The sequence below is a fragment of the Crassostrea angulata genome, chromosome 4, assembly GCF_025612915.1.
Source record: "Crassostrea angulata isolate pt1a10 chromosome 4, ASM2561291v2, whole genome shotgun sequence".
NCBI lineage: Eukaryota > Metazoa > Mollusca > Bivalvia > Ostreida > Ostreidae > Magallana > Magallana angulata.
This window is the reverse complement of record NC_069114.1, coordinates 11922798-11942236: the sequence shown is the minus strand read 5'-3', so window position 1 is coordinate 11942236 and position 19439 is coordinate 11922798. Positions and strand designations below refer to the sequence as shown.

Genomic DNA, 19439 nt, shown 5'->3' with positions numbered 1-19439 from the left:
TATATGTTCCCATATACCAGTGTTACCTTGGTTTCGGTGTTTATTCGCATTACACTTTATATTACCTTTCATTGTTAAAAAAACCTTCCGGGTATTTAAATATAACTTTATCCTTAACAGGTGAAAAATATAAATATATATATTCTTTTTTTCAATTGCTAAAAATAAGCATAGTAAAAATTGACATGTGTTTCTAAAGAGCCTGAAAAAGACTATGTATAGTGCATAGAATACTCTTTTCTTTTTAGAAGACATAATTTGCAGTATCATTAATATATAATATAATAAATCTAAATATATTACTCTGACTGAGTTATGTGTTGCGTTTTGTGCATGTAGTTTCTAAACGGAGTTCGTTTGTTAATACAACGATGCTTATAATTCAAAACCTTGTAATTAGGTTTATAACATTAAAATGTCTAAATATAACACGACATTGACCGTCTTAGTAATTACTTTGAGACAGGTTGTATGCGTTTTTAATATAAATGTAACATTCTGAATACATTAATCGACTTTGTTCATTGATTTTGGTTTATCAAAAACGGAGCTTCCTCATGTTCATATATCTATGAACTACTTGTTTTATAAAAGCCTGAATCACAAGTATTTTGTTAAAATACATTTATGACACTATAGTTTAATTAAATCTATTACCATATACATTTCTAGTTTTTCTTTTCCTGCAAAACGTTATTTTAAGCTCTGTATTTACATGTAATTTAGCCTTTCTCATTTTATAAAGAGGATCATAAGGTTTATGACATTTATTGAATTTAATCTAAATTCGCATTTCGAAATACTCTAAACAAAAGTTCACATATTATATTTCTATAGCGTGACATTTTCATACCATTTCTTTAGAATAAGATATTTTTATCATAGCTTTGCAGTAAAAAAAATATCAAATATGACGGAAATCCAAAAAAAGTTAACATCATCAACAATTTGCTAGTCCGTCATTACCGCAAAATATATTTTAAGCGAAAAAGAAACAATTAATGTATGTTAAAAATTAACAAATTTCGAGGAAAAAAATTTCTTGTCACGTATTAATAATGACTCGAATAACTCTTTGTAGAAAGCAACGCAAACGTATGTTTGCCTTTTTATTAAAATAAGGAATTTATTATTTTTTATATTGATGTCATATTTAAACAAACTTTTGAAAGCACTATTTTTCATATTTACTTTTTAGCATGTTGATATAATTTTTTTTTTACGAAAACAATGAAAAATTGTATTCAATGTATGCTAATTGTCATAGATTCATATAAAATTACTCTCTTTGGTAAAATGGAAAGAAATAATGACTGTGAACTTATAAGTGTTTTAAATGTGTTTTTGCTTTTATCATGCGAGATAGAATTGTAAAAAATTATCTTAAAAGAATCTTCGATTTGAAATTTATTGCACATTAAGATAAACCATGTTTTGTTTTTGCATTTTTTGGAAGTGAAAAAGATGTTTCCAAAAATTAACTCTTAAGTTTTGGAAAAAAAGGAAAGGGATAGGAAACAAACATTTAACGCGTAAGTGGGCTGATAAAGAAATGTATAAGCATATAAAAAGCCCATTAAGGGAAAGTATCTGGAATGTTCAATAACTAAATGGCAAGGTATTACTGAATACAAAAAAGAAATGTGTTTACTGTGGATTACTGAAATGTTAAAACAATTTTTAAAAGGATATGTTTTCGAACTCTAAGATGAGTATGATACCATTTTTTCACACTAATAAGCAATTAAACTTATTAATAGTTAAACAATGAACATTTGTTTTACCTCAAAACAGAAAAAAATTCTGACAGTAAGTTAAAAGACGACACGAAAAAAAAATAAAGGAAAAAAATAACAGAAATTTGTAGAAAGACTGCATGTAAATGCACTGATTGATAAGATATATTGTGTCATTGTTTTGAGTTTTACTTTTTAATTTTTTAAATCTTAAATTTTGTTGTTAATTTTGTTGTTTGTTCACATGAAGCAGCCCTTTATAACGCTCTACCGCGTGTTTTATTTTAGCACAAGACTGTAGCTTCACGAAATGTACGGGTTATAAATTAGTTTGCACTCTACGAATCGGTGAAGTAAATGCATTGTACTTCACATCATATACTGCTTAGAGGAGAAATGGCTTCATAGATATATTTATATATATTTCCTGTATTAAATGAAACAGTTTTATATTTTTAACATGCGCGCGTATTTGAATGAAATCAAAAGATGTAGTCGATGTGACAGTTCATGCAAGTATAATATAGTTAATTTTCTGAAATTAACAAGCATATGCTTTAATTACTGCAGTAAGTTCTTCGGAAGGTCGGTGATAAATTTGACCAATGAAACAAATATTAGGAAAAGATTTTTGATATTGTATCAATTTGATTGGCCAAAACATTTGATGTCAACAAAACAATTAGAGAAATTACATTTCCGTATACGCACATAAAACGGGTCTATTTTTTAGCTATATAATAATGAGTTTTTTCTCAATTAACAACATTTAACATTTATTGTGACACAAGGTGTGACATCGTTTCCTTTCTTAGAATTTTACAATCAATCATAGTTAGTGCATATGCATATAAGAATAAATCTTGTTGTGATCAGCAATATTGAAACGAAGGGAACAAAACGATAAAGAGGTCTTGTGTTTTAAAGTTTACGTAAACTAACGATTGGTGTTTTTAAAGCGATTTGAAACAAATATAATTACTATAAAAAATATCAGTATATCCCAAACATTACCTTTTAGAAACACAGATTTATATTTAAAACGTTTGAACATTACAACCAAAAAGATGTACATCCTTGAAGACTTGCTATCATCTAAAAGTCTTATTTTCGAAAAAAAAGTAAAATATAAAACAAAATTAATGAACTTCTACGAAGTCAACAAGGAAAATTAACATTCATTACTGGAAAACATCAAATTAAACAAACACAATTTTTTCAAAGAAAAATAATAAAAAAATGTTTGTCAAAATGTTTTAGTTTAGGGATTATTTTAGTAAAGTTTAGTTTTAGGAATATTTACAAGTTGATTGACCGTAAAAGCGCCAGACTAATCCTTTTTGGCATCACAGCTAAATATCTACCACCGCAATAAATTTATGTGCCCCTTAACAAAAATCATTTGAACTTTACAGCATTTAAATACAACAAAATTGGTCCTTATTCCATTAAACGCGATTTTGGCTTCACATTCACATAGATCGAAAACTTTCTCGACTTTACGTGCTAATGTAATTCTTCTTACATTCTCCAGTTAACTTAACTATAAATATGTGTAATCGTTAATATTTATTTGTACTGATGGCCTACTCAGCTGAACAGTTAATAAGAACTGAATTGGACTGAATTGACCGGCGAAAAACTACAAAGAACAGCGATTGAACAACGTGAGAATACACATATATCTGTACGAAAATGTATAATTAAACACTTATTCACTTATTATTTGTCATTTTTTATACTTGTTGTAACTCTCCTTTTAGTTAAAAGTGACCGTTTTGATCATTCGTCCAATACTTTTTATTATTTTGCCTGTAATACAACTACGTGGAATGTCTACGTTAGTGCTGATTAGCTGTTCTTCCTAAAATGTATAAATTATCTCAATGTTTTGTTATATTTCATAGATAAATAATTTAACGCATATACATGTATATTTGGCCTAATGCATAAAAAAATTTAAGAAATCAATGAGCAGACTGCTACTAAAAAAAACACAAAAACAATTTAAAAAAACACATTTTGATACAAAATACTGCAACTTAATACTAGTTATGAAATTCGTTATTTGCGTGAACAATTTTTACATTGGACACTTTTATGTTTTTCCGAGGCTAATTCGATGTCAATATGTTCTTTTTAAATCGATTATAAGCAGATTATAGTACATGCATCTTTTTTAAACATATAGGTTAATTACCTAATCATTTGTGCTTTTATCTGTTGGGTAAACTTATTATTGATTCTTTAAAATAATGTTGTTTCACACTTTGCGCCATAGTAAAGTTTTAGATTATGAAGCGGTTTTTTTTTTAGAAACGTTTTATCAATTCAAATATAGATTGATTTGCCTTTATTAGTGTGTTATATTATAATATCTTAATAAATGATACCGATGATAATATTAAATCAGCTATTTAGCTAATTAAATACGTAATTTTAGAAGACGATAATATATTGTTAGAGAGTTTGTTAAAGGAAATTTGAATTTTAGTAATATAGTATTAATTTGAATAAAGAAAAAAAAACTTCTTACAATGACATTTGTTCATTTTCTAATAACCAGAGATATTACAGTAATTTTATCCTACACGAGTCCCGTTCCGTTGATCACATGTCCTGTTTCTTTCCAAATAATTATCATTTCTCGTACCGTTATAATTTTGCGCTTCGTCTAAGAACAAGGTACTTTTTATCAAATTAGATATCTTAATTAATTTTTTTCATTCTGTTTGACATGAAATGTTGAGAGTAATTGGAAATGAAAGCATATTCAATGCATTGTTGTAAAAACTTTTTTAATCACTTTAAATCATTCTGTTTGTTTCAACTTCAATCTGTATTCAAACAATGCATATGTATAAATTCATACTGGATATGAAACAAGGAGATATAATATATTTGTAAAAAAGCTGCTTATATATTGTCATTAAATCTTTGGTTTTTTGATAAAGATTTATTCATAATTGATCATCTTTTTAGACATAACTCCTTAAAATAGTTTCAACAATTTTTATCCAATCAATTTCTTTACTCTCTCTTAAAGAAATTATTGGTTTTCTAGCTGACCAATGTAAATAAGATTTGCTTTGTGGACATTTCCGAAACTTATTCTAAATATAAGTTACACTATTGTACATTGTGTGCTAAAAGATTTCTATAAATAAATTTGAAAGTGAAAGTAAAATTTCATTCGTCGTTCTTATCAGGTACATGGAAGGAGTTGTCAAGATAAAGTTCAATTTCGTCATAACCTTATAAGAAATTGAGGTATGTTACTTTGTCGTTGTATCTACACTATAGCAATGAACATACTTCCTGAAATGATACATTTCTATATTTCTTTATATATATCTTTTGACCTTTCCTTGAGCGCTTTCATTAACAACTGTGATATCCGATTGTTTAAGACCATATGCGTCATTGTTGCATTAAATTTATCTTTATTTGTGTACCGTATTGATTCCTTTTCTCACGATTTAATATCGTAGTTATAATGCAATTTGCTTTAATGTTCTTATCTAACAGTCTATTATAGTATCGTGTTTAATCTTTTGAAAATGAATTCAATAAATATGTAAATTAATAGGCCCAGTAATCCTTACCCTTCAAAACGGATTGGTTGCGTTCGTGTGCAAATATTGATTTCTATTAAAACAATGTAAAAAAAGAATTGCCTTAATATTAGAATTATTTTATTAGAGAATTATAAAAATTATAGAGAGTTATAAAAAAAAAGTGCTGTCACATGGGAAATGTCATAAGCGACTGTTACCCATCTCTCCAAAAACTTGTAGTTTGTGATATTATATAACAGTTTTCATATCATGGTTTTCTTGGAAGTTGTCATTGTTTGTCATCCTTCATCGCCAGTTCCCGTCAGTGATGGGTGAATACAGCGTAGGGAAAAACTTTTTTAGAATACATCAGGAAATAGGCGAGGCGTACCGTTGATTTTGGAGACAAAATTATTAAAGTTTATATGAATTTATGCTGCATATGTACATAGATATTACATAACATTGATCTATGTTTAATTCATCCGATCATTAAAAAACACTGGTTCCTTTATCTGAACCGATGAAACTTAACACATTTCAGTTTTAAGTTCTACATATCTCTTCAAAGATATATTAAGCTATGTATTACCATAAATTAAAGTTTATTATAATTAGCCTCTCTGCAAATATCTAACTTTAAAGAAAGTTTTATAAGCTGTGTTGTAACAACAAATTTTAATTTAAGTTTAATTGAATATTCTGCAATATCAAATAAGGTATATGCATACATAAATAAAATTATGTCAGTTGAAGGTTGTCTTATTAAATTATTAGGTAATTGTTGAAAATTGTATGCGTTTTTGTGTCAATTTGTTAATGAAGCTATGCATCCCTGGATAGTCAACGCTATCAGGTTATCAGTTTTCTATGCTTTATAACACACGAATGTTTCATGATGAAAAGTAATACCAAAGTAATATTTCTAATAATGCTAATTTTCTTTTTATATTATGTGTTTTCACTGCTTTTTCTCAATGAATGCATATATTACTGGGTGATCAATAAAGTTTCTTATACAAGTTCAAACGATTATAGAACACCTTTTAATATAGACTGCTGGAAATTTCTAGAATCTAAATATATGCAGAAAGTAAAACTATATCTACATTATTCTCCTATCAGATCAAAGCATTTCTCTGAGAATGAAATTCAGGGTTATTACTATATAAGCGCCCCTATATCGAGGAGCAATTTTCGGAAAACGTGCGCAACGTTTTCTTAAAATCCTATAAATAGAAGTTGGATTTCTGTCTCTTTATAAATAGAAAATAAGCACAGGTAAATTCTTTCGGTAACTTGACCTGGTTGTGGGCGGAATGAACTAGGTCAAATGAATTCTTCCATTCTCATCGACACTGATAAAACACCTTGTTAGCTCAGATGATTCATGTATGTAGAGAAAACTGAGTTTTCATGAATGAATTATAGACGGATCTTTTGAAATACCTACACAAAGAAACTTAAATAGGTGTTATACCGTGCGACGGATTTATACAGAAAAAGCAAGACGATATACCTCTAAAATTGTCAGATTAGTGTTAACAACTTTAAATTCAAAAAAACAAAATCTTTTAATACTTGCATTTTTAATCTAATTTCTGCTTCTCTGTATTAGATTTTAGTCTTGAAATCTTAAACAGTAATAAACTAAGATTAGTAGAGATATGTAAAATTACATATTTTACATCAATCGAAACCAGTACTGTGATGTATATATTTAACAATATATAATTACCAAGATGAGCTATAAAACGTCCTATGTTTAAATATTTTGTTAATGCTCTAATTATTACCCATGAAATACATAAGTAACCAATTTCAGTAATCTTATTCAACGATTAAACTATTTTCATAATACTTAATCTTTAAAAAAAAAGATGTTTTTACTGACGATTGCGTGCTAAACACAATAAGATACAATAATTGCTTTATCATTCAAAGTATATATTTGCTCTTAGACGATTCTTAACAACAAAGCTATACGTTATAGACATAAAAAACATAACTAATGGCATAAAACAGCAAAAAGAATATAATTTCAAGAAATACAAAAGATTAAGGGTCTGTTAGGTATTATATAATATAATTATAAAATGAGTCGGATATTATATAATTCATGCATTTTGTAATTAATGGTACAATTTGCTGCCTTTTTTATGATAAACAAATATCACAGATAATGCAAAACTGTCTTTAGGTATAAGCACTGATAATTGACGGTAATCAGTATGCCTTATATATAATGAAAGTTTTGGTTTTCGTCTTCTTCCTCGTGATTGTGAATTCCTTTTTTAGTGTTAACTTTTTCTTTTGCATTTCTTCTTGTTTTTTCTACGTCTACACTTTCGCCTCAAAAAGAGATGGCCCCTCTTATATCTAACACAATCCTTCCAAAACGAAAGAGTATTATTCAATATCTCAAGAGTCGTACGAGTACCTACCAAAGCTCTGCGTTCAATACACTTATTAGATTCAGAGCAATTTTTTGCAGACTTTGATCGTCCTTTTTTGAAAGACTTAATTTTGTTTTTCTTACAACTAGTTGTAGCACTGAAAGTTAATGCTTTCTTTGGACAATGAAATCTATTATTTTCCTGATGCATTAGGCACAACAGATTTTTAACACGTTTCAAGATATTTGGTCCATTAATGTCAAAGACATCGCCAACTCTTTCCAGCACGTGATATACAAATGTTAAATTTTCATAGGTTTCATGGATGAATCTAATCTGAAAAATGAAACATATTTTTATAAACATTTTCACTTAACAGAGGTGTAACTTTCTTTCATTAGTAAAGAAACTATACTTTATTTGCATTCAACGTAAACTTTTAGAATTAAACAAAGAAAAACTGCCAGTTTCTTACCTTTTTGTGGATTTTCTTGCGTTTCCTTAATCGACAAGGCAAGTGTTCTTTAGAAAATTCACTTGTTTTTATCATGTTGAGCTTTTCTTCCTGTTTGCAGTAAAAGAGCACGGAATAAGCAATTTTTGTATAACCTTGTTTTACTTTCGCTTTTTATGAACGAAAATAACATTGAAAAAATCAAAATGTCTTCCTGTGACTTTTTTTTGCAAAACATTTTTTTCAGTCGAAGAGCAATAAAATCTATAAGACTTATTTGGAGAAAGAGAAATATTTTTATTACAAATCAGAACATCTTATTTAGGATAAATTCTTACCTCCTTTTCTATCAATTTGTCAATATCCGATAGTAACGAATCCATATTCTGAATAACATTATCCTTAGGGACGCTGTGATTACAATTTGAAATGTTTTTTGTTTGTTCTCCATGGCACATAGAGCACACATTTGTAGTTAAAACCAAACGTGCAAAACAACCAGCTATCAATAAAGCACTATATAGCGTAAATGCTGAAAAAGATAAAGCGTCTTGTTAAACATTTAAAAAATTCCCAGGTAAGGATATTTTAGGTCACTCAGTGCAAGACTCAAAATCTATTTTACGTATGCTTTTTTCATTAATTGAGATAAATTATTTGCAAACATTAATTTATGATTTAATAAAATGTAAACTATTAATTGGAAATGTTACCATAATCCATAGTGCCTCATTACACGGTCGGATAAAATTGAAATTGTCGGATGTTATATTTATAGTGGAAGTTTCAGAAATACCAAATTACTCGGACTGTAAATCGCCTACTATATCCGTATTTATTTTAAGGGTTTTTCTTATGAATGAGGCCCTGATTTTGCTTTCCAATGCTATTTTGAATATTTTCCATAATTGCACAATTTTAATCTTTTACATATAAAAGAATAGTGCATTCTAACGTTATACTGTTTTGTTGTTAATTCAGTTTATTTTGAAGCAGAATTTTCATATTGGAAGAGGCTTAAATACGGAGGCTATCCTCTTTAGAAACAACAGCAAAAAATACTCCGAGACTATTAAACATTGGTACAATGAGAATATTTACATAGATATACAATTATTGTTGATGCATTTTAATTTATCATGCACTTTCTGACATAATGTTTGTCTGCATTGGGAATACGTATAACTGTATTCCGCATTGTTAAGATCCTATCTTGTTCCTGATAATTAACTTTGCATATAACCTCACATATTTAATTTCTTATTCATGGTACGTTGCTTCGACATTCTGCATATATGTGCAATTAATGTTTTTGACAATAGTGCATTCAGAGCTTACTAATTTCCTATTATTTAGTTATGTATGTATTAGCAATAGAAAAAAAAATATATAAAACTTTTTTTTTGTCAGCATTATATTTTTTTATGTTCATAACATTACTTATATGATAAGTATTTGACAATTTCATTTCTTGATGTGAAGGAAATGTGGACTTTGTATTGAGAATAATAAACTAATATAAACTTCGTGGGAGAGCTATTTCAATAGTCAAACGTCTTTCAGTATTATATTAGAGGGCTGTAACCTCTTTTTATGAAGGCAATCGGTGTGTTTGTCTGACGGTATATTTCCAGATATTTTTCATTCATGCACTGATATTGCTAGAACGACCACACTTGGAATTGAAGGGATATATGCCAAAATTGATGAAATATATTTTCACCAGATAATAGATAATATAACTGCAGCTGTTAGATAGATAGATAGATAGATAGATAGATAGATAGATAGATAGATTGATAAATAGATAGATAGATAGATAGATAGATAGATAGATAGATAGATAGATAGATAGATAGATAGATAGATAGATAGATAGATAGATAGATAGATAGATAGATAGATGAGTGGATGGATGGATTGATAGATAAATTTTCAAGCAATAGTGCAGTAAAATTAAAAATAAATACCTGAGGGATTCAGTGAATCATTCTTATCAGTTATGCAATACACATAGACTGATGTCTGCTTTTTAAATTTGACAGGTTGTTAAATTTACGGAATTTCTGAGATGTTTATGCAATCAAGTGGAAAGTTTTCTTATGTGTTGTCTTTATCTAAATTAAGTCAATACAAAAAGCAATTGTAATTATCTTTGTTAAAATAAAGAGTAAAATGCATATACATCTTTTGCAGTACCATGGCATATGATGCTTTCTTAGCATACATGTAGCTAATCCAAAGGGAGAATCCTTAACTTGAAAAAAAAAAGAATAATAAAAATATATGTTTGTGATACATGTATCTATAGCAAAATTTGCAAAGCTGTTTTAAAAAAGCATACAATTATTTGGTGATAAGTCATTCTCTTTAAATATAAATGTTAATGACTGGTAGAGAAATGATCAGGCTTAATTGTATTAAAAATTCGGAGCACTAATAAGACGATTTAATTAGATATACATTCAACCAATTATTATTATGGTAAAAAAAAACCGTTACAAACAGGGATTAAGCTTTAAGAAATTGTGTCTATTTGTATTAGAAATCTGCGATTTTAAGAAATGAAATATAGTTATCCATACTTAAACGAATATATCCCGGGTCAAATTCTTTTTTCGCCAAAATTTGTTTTTGTTTTCAGTACTAGCAGTAGTAGTAGTAGTAGTAGTAGTAGTAGTAGAAGTAGTAGTAGTCGTAGTAGTAGTAGTAGTAGTAGTAGTAGTAGTAGTAGGAGTAGTAGTACTAGCAGTAGTAGTAGTAGTAGTAGTAGTAGTAGTAGTAGTATTAGTAGTAGTAGTAGTAGTAGTAGGAGTAGTAGGAGTAGTAGTACTAGCAGTAGTAGTTGAAGTAGTAGTAGTAGTAGTACTAGCAGTAGTAGTAGTAGTAGTAGTAGTAGTAGTAGTAGTAGAAGTAGTAGTAGTCGTAGTAGTAGAAGTAGTAGTAGTAGTAGTAGTAGTAGTGGTAGTAGTAGTAGTAGTAGTAGTAGTAGGAGTAGTAGTACTAGCAGTAGTAGTTGAAGTAGTAGTAGTAGTAGTAGTAGTAGTAGTAGTAGTAGTAGTACTTGTAGTAGTAGGAGTAGTAGTACTAGCAGTAGTAGTAGAAGTGGTAGTAGTAGTAGTAGTAGCAGTAGTAGTACTACTAGTAGTAGTAATTAGTAGTAGTACTAATTGTAATACTAGTAGTAGCAATAGAAGTAGTAGTAGTAGCAGTAGTAATAATAATAGTAGTAGTAAGAGTTGTAAGTAGAAGTCGTTGCTGTAGTGGGAGATTAAGTAATAGTAGTAATTCAAATATTACAGCATCGGCATAGCATAGGGAAGTAATTTGAAAAAAAAGTATGTGTACAATAATGTTTACGATTCTTGGAATACATGTATTTGCATTCTACGCATTGTACAAATATTTAAATCACCATGATTCATACTTTTAAACTGAAGGTAAAGTGAATGGCAAACTTAACTGGAATTCGGCCAGCTTGAGGGAGTAGTATGTAGAAATATATCTAAGCAGTTATAAATTAGTTAGTCATGGGAAATGAACATCTGGAAATTTTTGGGTTATGATGTTTCATAGAAATGTAGCATTTGAAGAGCAGTTTACAATAATGCATAAATAGTAAAAATCTTTATTCACCTTAGTCGCTTTAAAAAAAGTTTCTTAGGTTTTTATAATTTTTGACAAAAGTTTTCTTTCTTAACATGTAACTATAAGACAAAGAAGTTGAAATAAGCCTTCATAAGTGTTCGATATGCAACCCTTTTGTTGCATGGTTTCTTGATCGAGTGATCGAATGTTTTAGCTGCAGCACGTAGTTAGATGGACATACAGATTGCATATATATTTTTGAGATATATTCACAAATATCATAGTAAACATAGATCTATCCAATCATTAAATATTATTATTCATTTAAAAGGAAACTCAACCTGAGCAATCATTTGAGTAAAATATTAAAAAAGAAGATGATCACCATGCTCATATATGACAGTTACCGTTCAGGGCCGTTTACCTGAGATTTTAAATGAAAACAGCCAAACATGAAATCCTAGAGAACTACATCCTTATGAATCAGTGAAACATGATGCATATTATTGTGTCTTATATCAAGAGTCAAGTTTTTTTATCACGAAAATATTGATAAAAACTGTTTAAGTACCTTTCGTTATTGTACATACATACTTGGATACTATCAAATTAGAGTTAATAGCTTTAACCTAAGTGATGTAGTTGACTATTGTCAGTGACACCTCTTGACTAAATCAGCAACATAATGTGCCACAAATTTTTCGATCTCTACACCTGAAGTTATTCTCTGTGTTGAATGAAGTTGTTTATTGTAATGTTAAATAAAATGTCCAAATGCATTTTGATACTAAAACCATTATAGGCCTCACACAAATATATGATTTTTTTTCTTTTGGAATATATTAACTTTAAAACCTAGAAAAGATACCATTTTCAGAGTTTATTTTTTTTATTTATTCTGATAAATTCAATTTTTTAATACATTTATAACGTACACAAAGGAGCAATTTACTCATGTATATCGTTTTGCAGTAAGTCAAAATTTATATTGACTTTACCTTGATGTAAGTTAAGTAATAGATCAGCTTTTAAAACCTTTAAACAGTTAAGAAATAAAGATTATTGATAAGGCAATGCTCAAATATTTACATCCCGTTTGAAAATTGATTCATCATTTTCAATTAAAAATATAGATTAGTTTCTCAACCATAGTATGTTTATGCAATGGATTGAAATTTTTTTTTAAAGAATATGAATGAGCAAAATGAAATTTTACCTATGTAAAGGTGCATGTATTACAGAAAAATCAATGTCAAGGGCATGCTAAATAGCCTTATTGAATTCTAAAAATAAACCAGGATACAATTTCACCCTTCCTTCTAACTGGTAAATTCTTTAAATATCTTGACCCACATATACGGGAAAATACTTTCATCAGCTCAACATTTTTAGAATCAGTTTTGCAAATTCTTGGCATAACTTGCATGTAACAATATCAGTGTTTACCTTTCTAATAAAATTCAAAGTGGCATTGATAAGTAATAGAGTTATTTTCATTTAACCGGAATCGCCAAATTTGTCGGATTTACCCTCCGCCTATCACTGAAAACCACATTGCCATCTAATACAGTTTACAACATAATATTACAAATGACTTTTAATTTTTGAGAATACGTTTGATCAAATGATAAATGTTATATCTTTTTAATGTTGTGACCATTTACCTTTGTATTTGTGACGTTGTTAACCGTTTCTCTAATCCATAAGTACATACTTTTTCTATAATGTAACCTACTTGACAACGTTTGATTGAAGGCATCTTTGATATGCCTTTTTTAATAATTGAATTGATAAAATATTATGATAAACAATATACTCACCAATTGGTAGATCGTTAGTTCTCAGTTTTATGAAACTTGTATTTACCTGAGATTAAAAAAATGAAAGAGCATACATAAAGTTACATATATTGCTTTTATGACAATGGCAATCATTAATACAACAGATGCTTGCCCGTTGTAATTGGAAAAATGAAAAAGGAGCGTTCCTAAATAGTTTGCTTAACAAAAGGGTCTGATTGAATGTTAATATTCTTTGCAGGGGATTGGTTGCACCATCACTGTACATCTTTATTTTTTAAGGGCATCAAAACGATTTTTTGGAAAATACAAATTTTGACATTGTAATATATTGATTCATTTTTTAGGGTTAAAAATATGGCTTTTTACATTTTTATATTGATTTTTTCAGAGCAGAATACTTTGGGTAAATATTTTTAATGTTACCTATAAGACTGTATTAGACTATCTTATATATATATAATTTCTTATGATTGGTGATAACACATGATTATTATCCAAAAAAATTGCAATATCTGGGAAAGAGAATGAATAGATAAAAATTAGATACATGGATTCACTGAGGTTTACTGTAAAAAAAAAAACACCCAAAATTAAAGTCAATATCTACTAAATGAATCCAAGGTGTCTTTTTGTGTTGAACCATTCTGACCTCATAATTGATTTGATAAATCTGTTCCCCCTACTTTATAGCTTCAAAAGGATTATGTAGAAAATGAAACAATTTACAAAAATCAATTTGACATTATATGACCTTAAATGAACATCATCATTTTACTGTAATTCTTCGATTTCTTTGTACAGAAATATATGTGATGTTTCTACATTACTTTCATTTTGATTCACCTGCCCGCAGTTTAGAAACACAACTTCGTAAAGACAATCTTTTCCCGCCATTTTTGCATTTTTAGCTTAAAACAGCTTGTTTTCAAAGTTTTTCTTTCAGAAAACATAGAGCTCATGAATGCTTGAACAAACAAAATATTTTAACCAGAGATGTATCTAGCCAAGATTAAAAAGTGAGAGAAAAATTTTCCTTGTTCGAGCATGCGCTCTATATTTCCCATTCGTTAAAAGTAAATGCCAATTTTTGACTGATTTTGACTTTATTATAGAAATGGCGTCCCTTCTAACGTCATACACTGCCAGTGAGTGCAAATAAATAAAAAAAAATTCGGTGAAAAAATAATTTATTTCAACTCTTCTAAAAAATAACATAACATTTTATTGTGCCCAAAACACTTTCAAAAATGGCAAATTATGGGGGCCAAATTCAACTCATATTATATAAAGTTTTTTGTTTAATATTTCATAAATATTTCATGGAACACGACAGCTAATAGCACGATTCTCCAAAATATTGTGTTTACCAAATATTTAGCCCCAACATACCATTTCAAACAAACATTTTGTCATTAAGCATCATTAAAAAATATATATTGATTTTCATCAATCTGTAGCTATAGGCTACTTTTTACTAGATATTGACCTTAAAGTTTTTCATCTACTCCAAATTGGTGCATATTTGTATTGAATGCTATACACACTTTTTGAAACTAAATTGTTTTCAAAATATTTTGAAAGCTTTACAAACCAATGAATGTGTATTTTTGAAAAGATTATCCTATGTAAGCACTTGTTTACTTATAATTGCGGCACATATATGGGTCAAGATTTGTGTAGCACGAACACTGATACATATACAGACAAATCTTGGATATAGCAAAGTTTTGTGGAATCCCCGGCAAGATTCATAACAAACTTTTGCTTTACTGCTATGACAAAGTAGGTTAAAACGAATTTACTGATATTACAAACTGATTTTGAGTCCCGTAGAGGTGAAAAATTACGAAATTTTACATTTTTTACAGCGAATAGTTTTGATAACTTCAAAATTTTGAAATACTAATTGACACAGTGTATTAAGCCATAAACCCTTCACTTAACTAGTATTGCAAAGTTTATAAACTGATCCCAAATTCTAATGTTTACACGGTTTGACATGTCCAATATTTTAAAACAGTTTTATTTTGTTGAAAGTATTTCAATATTTATCAAAGCAAAATATAAAGGAATGCATTTCTTGGTAGCATTGCATTTGGTTTCTTTAAAAAAATAATGGCTTACGTTTTGATTTCTTATTTGATCATAAAAATGGTTCTCCTCAAATATGCAGAATGATAGTCAAGCTTAGTTCATATCTTTTTTTTACCTATTAGGAATAAAGATATAAACAATAAAAACAGCATAAGACTATTTTTTCCAATTCCAAGGTAGATGTTGGTAGGGTAAAATTCGATTTTTCTATATCTATACATGTAAGTGTCCTTCAGATTAAAAAAGAAATCGTAAAAGTTTTATGATGTCTCATGATTGTATGATTAGTTTTGTTTTGGTCGTGTACATACGACTTAGATATATTCTCTGTTCGATGTAATATCCCGTTATATTGACTTTTTTCTTGTTTTTATTATTTAAGATATCGTATCCCTTGTTTACAACTACATGTGAACATTGTTCATCGACAAACATGAAAACTCACTCTAGAGTAAATTTTGTTGAACATATTTTTTATTTGTTGAAAATTCCATCAAGAATAGTCAACGAAAACCTGAAAAGGCATATAGGGGATGTCTCCCATGAAGCAATTTAATTTATGCAGGTACTCAAATTAGCGCGTCTATATCCGTGTTCAAAGCATAACCTAACCTCATGTCCAACTATAAAAATAAATATTCATTTGATTTCAAACTATTTTTATATAATCTTGATCGTACAAGTATTATCTGATTGAGGGTTGTTATTTTCAAGATTGTATCCAACATTTTCCCATGGGCAGAATAGTCCACCCTATTTACAGGGATGGGTTCTATACCATGAGTCCTCCATTTAAATATTTAAACATTTGCTTGAATTCAAAAAGAATTTTAAAGATGATGTTTATCATAGCAAATAGAAATATTTTTAACGCCAACATCATTAAATTAATTTAAGCATGTATTGGTATAGGACCCAGACATACTGAATAATTACACTGATCTCAAGGGAAAAATGACAAATATTTGAAAACGATGGATTATATTACTTATTCCACAATTCTTGACGAATACTATAAAACAATTGAATTTACATGTATAACGACTTACTATGTTATTGTACATATCGGTTTAAGAAATAATATATTTTAGTTGTAACTCGTTATTTTTTAAAAGATATGTTTTTTTTTTAATTGTAGCCCTCCCTGTGCATACAAATTCAGTAACATGCGTTAACGCGTTATGAATTTGTTGCACGTTGATGTAGTTATGAGACTATATATTTCATAAAATAATGATTTAATGCTAATATGTAATTTTTTCACTCATTGTCATTTCTATAAATGTAAGTTATACCTAAACAAAACAGTATTATCCGTAAGGCATGTTCAAATTAATGGAAGTGCTCTCATTACATCCACAAGGGTGAACTTTGATTTTTGCATTTGACGTTGCAGTTTAACCACGTTTAATGTTATATCATTTTACCCTCTCTCTGTGTTATGATAGTGTATCTGCAGTAGCTGTTCACAAACCATATATGCAAAAATAGATTAAATGTAAAAATATATATATTACATATTATATAAATATTGTATTTTCGTAAAAACTAAAATGCACCCTCTTATGCTAAATAAACAACACAGCGAATAAAATAATATTGTTGGTAGTTTTTAAATCTATCTCCTCCTTTTTCAGTTTCAGTTCGATTTGTACAGGAACACGAATTAAAGCCACAAGTTTCCCGGATAGAATTTAATGAAAAACGATTTATGCAGGTAAAAGGTTTTTGATTCTTTATACTGTGGAATCATTGAAATTTGTGGTGGCTCAAAATTCGGGGTATTCGTGGGTACAAATTTACATTCTTGACGAAAACATAATTTGAAATAGTTATATTAATGATACTGAAAACTGACCCATAAATGAAATTATATCCCCAGGAATAAGCAAAAAGGTAGAAAAAAAAGATCACAATATAATAAAATTGGCCCCCACGAATTTAAATGATTCTATACTATACTAAACTAAATTAATTATAATGAATTCGAAAAAGCTTATTAAACAAATTCCAGCATTGAATCATTATTTTTAAAATATATGCGTTGTGTGCCTAGCGCGTTGTGAAAAAATATGAGAACCATTAGGGAGACTATATATTAAAAAAACCCACACATTAATCTAATGCAAAAATTTACATTTTGTTAACTTAATGCCTTGTCTGAAGAGTAATTTATACCTCAAAATTACTGTATTTTAGTAAGGGTAAGTTGAAATACACGAAAGATCTATTGTAGCAGCAACAAGCATGCACTTGATTTTTAGCTTGTGATTGTAACATTTCATTCTAACAGCGTTTAACGTTTGTGATATCATACAGAATCTCTTAATATTTTACGTTTTAGTTATTAGTTTGTGCTATGGGGGTATATCTGCTGTAATTTGCTGTGCAAAATATATGTAAAAATCATGAATTCTTAGTTCATCGGGATTATGTATAACTGGTCAGAATAAACCTCTTTGATGATCCGTTAATTTGATATTTGCAATAAAGATACTTTTTTAAATATCGTAATATCCGTGATCGTGCTACAATATGGCTTTATTGGTAAATGATAAATAATACAGGATGGGCTGACAGGCATTCGCTCAAATTACACCTAAGATTTATGGAACGCGTTGGAATGAACACCATCGCTCTTCTTAGAAAATTGTCGTTTCCTTATCTCAGTTTTAAACTTTTTGCTTTATTTATTCACCTTACGACTCCCAATAACAAACGTTAATCGATGAATTACGTTTTCTTTAAACCAATATCATTAATTCAGTACTAAGGCAAAATTCACCTGCATTCTAATTAAAAAAAAAACATCCAGCAGACCTCCAAGAGATATTTAAAAATCAAGTGACCTTTTTTTTTTTTTTACCCCAAAACCCTGTAAATTCAGGAGGGACGGAACAATCTTGTTGTCTCAGAGGAGTTCTTGGTGTATCCAGTGAACGATTCATCGAAATTGGAATTGATAAAAGAAATTACATGCAACGAAAAACCAGAAAAGGTATTTACTTTTTCGTAAAAATGTACTCATTATATTATTATTACCCTTATCATTATATTAAATATCTTCCGATGTAGATATGATTTTTTCGTTCAAACCCTAATTTTACATGTTCTAAGAGCAATTTTTCTTAATCAGGCTATGCATATTATTAGAAAAAGACAAAGTTGCCTTACCTAGGAATGGTATTTCTCATATCATATATATTCCGGAAAACATTTTAGGGCAACCAAAGCATTTTAGTATTGCAAATATATTTGTTTTTCCGGCAATTTAATCTGATAATCAATGTACATGTTTTAAAGGAAAAAAAGTTAAATTACTTGTTTTAAAAATAAACAATAACAATATTTCTTTAATTATTTTATAGATTTATTCCAAGTATAAAGACAAAATAAATAGATGTGATACAACATTACACGTTCAATATTTGAGATGGATATAAAATCAAGCTTTGATAAATGCATTATCAACTTTTATATTTATATAAATACATTTGTTTTTGAAAAGCTTAATATCATTGCGATATACATAAAAATGTTAGGAAATTTTTTAATGACTTTATATAATTTACATATTTAGGATGAAAATTTTAAGCATAATGAAAAATATCAGGTAATCAGCAATTATAGATGTACTATTTTTCATTTGAATTTTTTGTAAAAGAAAACACATGTTTGGAAGATTAAAATAAAAATTAAACAAATTTATTTTATTTTGTCAGAAAAATTCTATTTTTTCTCTTTTCAAAAATATTTTTTTGTTTTTTGTTTTTTCTTGAATTTTTGTGTTTCCTGTTTTTTCTTCTGCGGGA

The 19439-nt window shown here is 28.4% G+C and overlaps 1 protein-coding gene and 1 long non-coding RNA gene across 2 annotated transcripts; one reads left to right on the top strand and one right to left on the bottom strand.

Annotated features, from left to right (window-relative positions):
- Positions 1–4942: 4942 nt before the first annotated feature.
- On the top strand, positions 4943–19201 carry LOC128179606 (uncharacterized). The gene is made up of 4 exons (XR_008243108.1): positions 4943–5006; positions 17265–17344; positions 18515–18625; positions 18996–19201. It is a non-coding gene; the product is annotated as an uncharacterized LOC128179606 (long non-coding RNA).
- On the bottom strand, positions 6904–8870 carry LOC128181346 (uncharacterized). Its single transcript, XM_052849710.1, has 4 exons — positions 8857–8870; positions 8482–8675; positions 8165–8254; positions 6904–8025 (listed from the first exon to the last, which is right to left on the bottom strand). The coding sequence occupies exons 1-4, from the start codon at positions 8864–8866 to the stop codon at positions 7594–7596; spliced, it is 726 nt and encodes a 241-aa protein (XP_052705670.1). The 5' UTR covers positions 8867–8870; the 3' UTR covers positions 6904–7593.
- Positions 19202–19439: the final 238 nt, after the last annotated feature.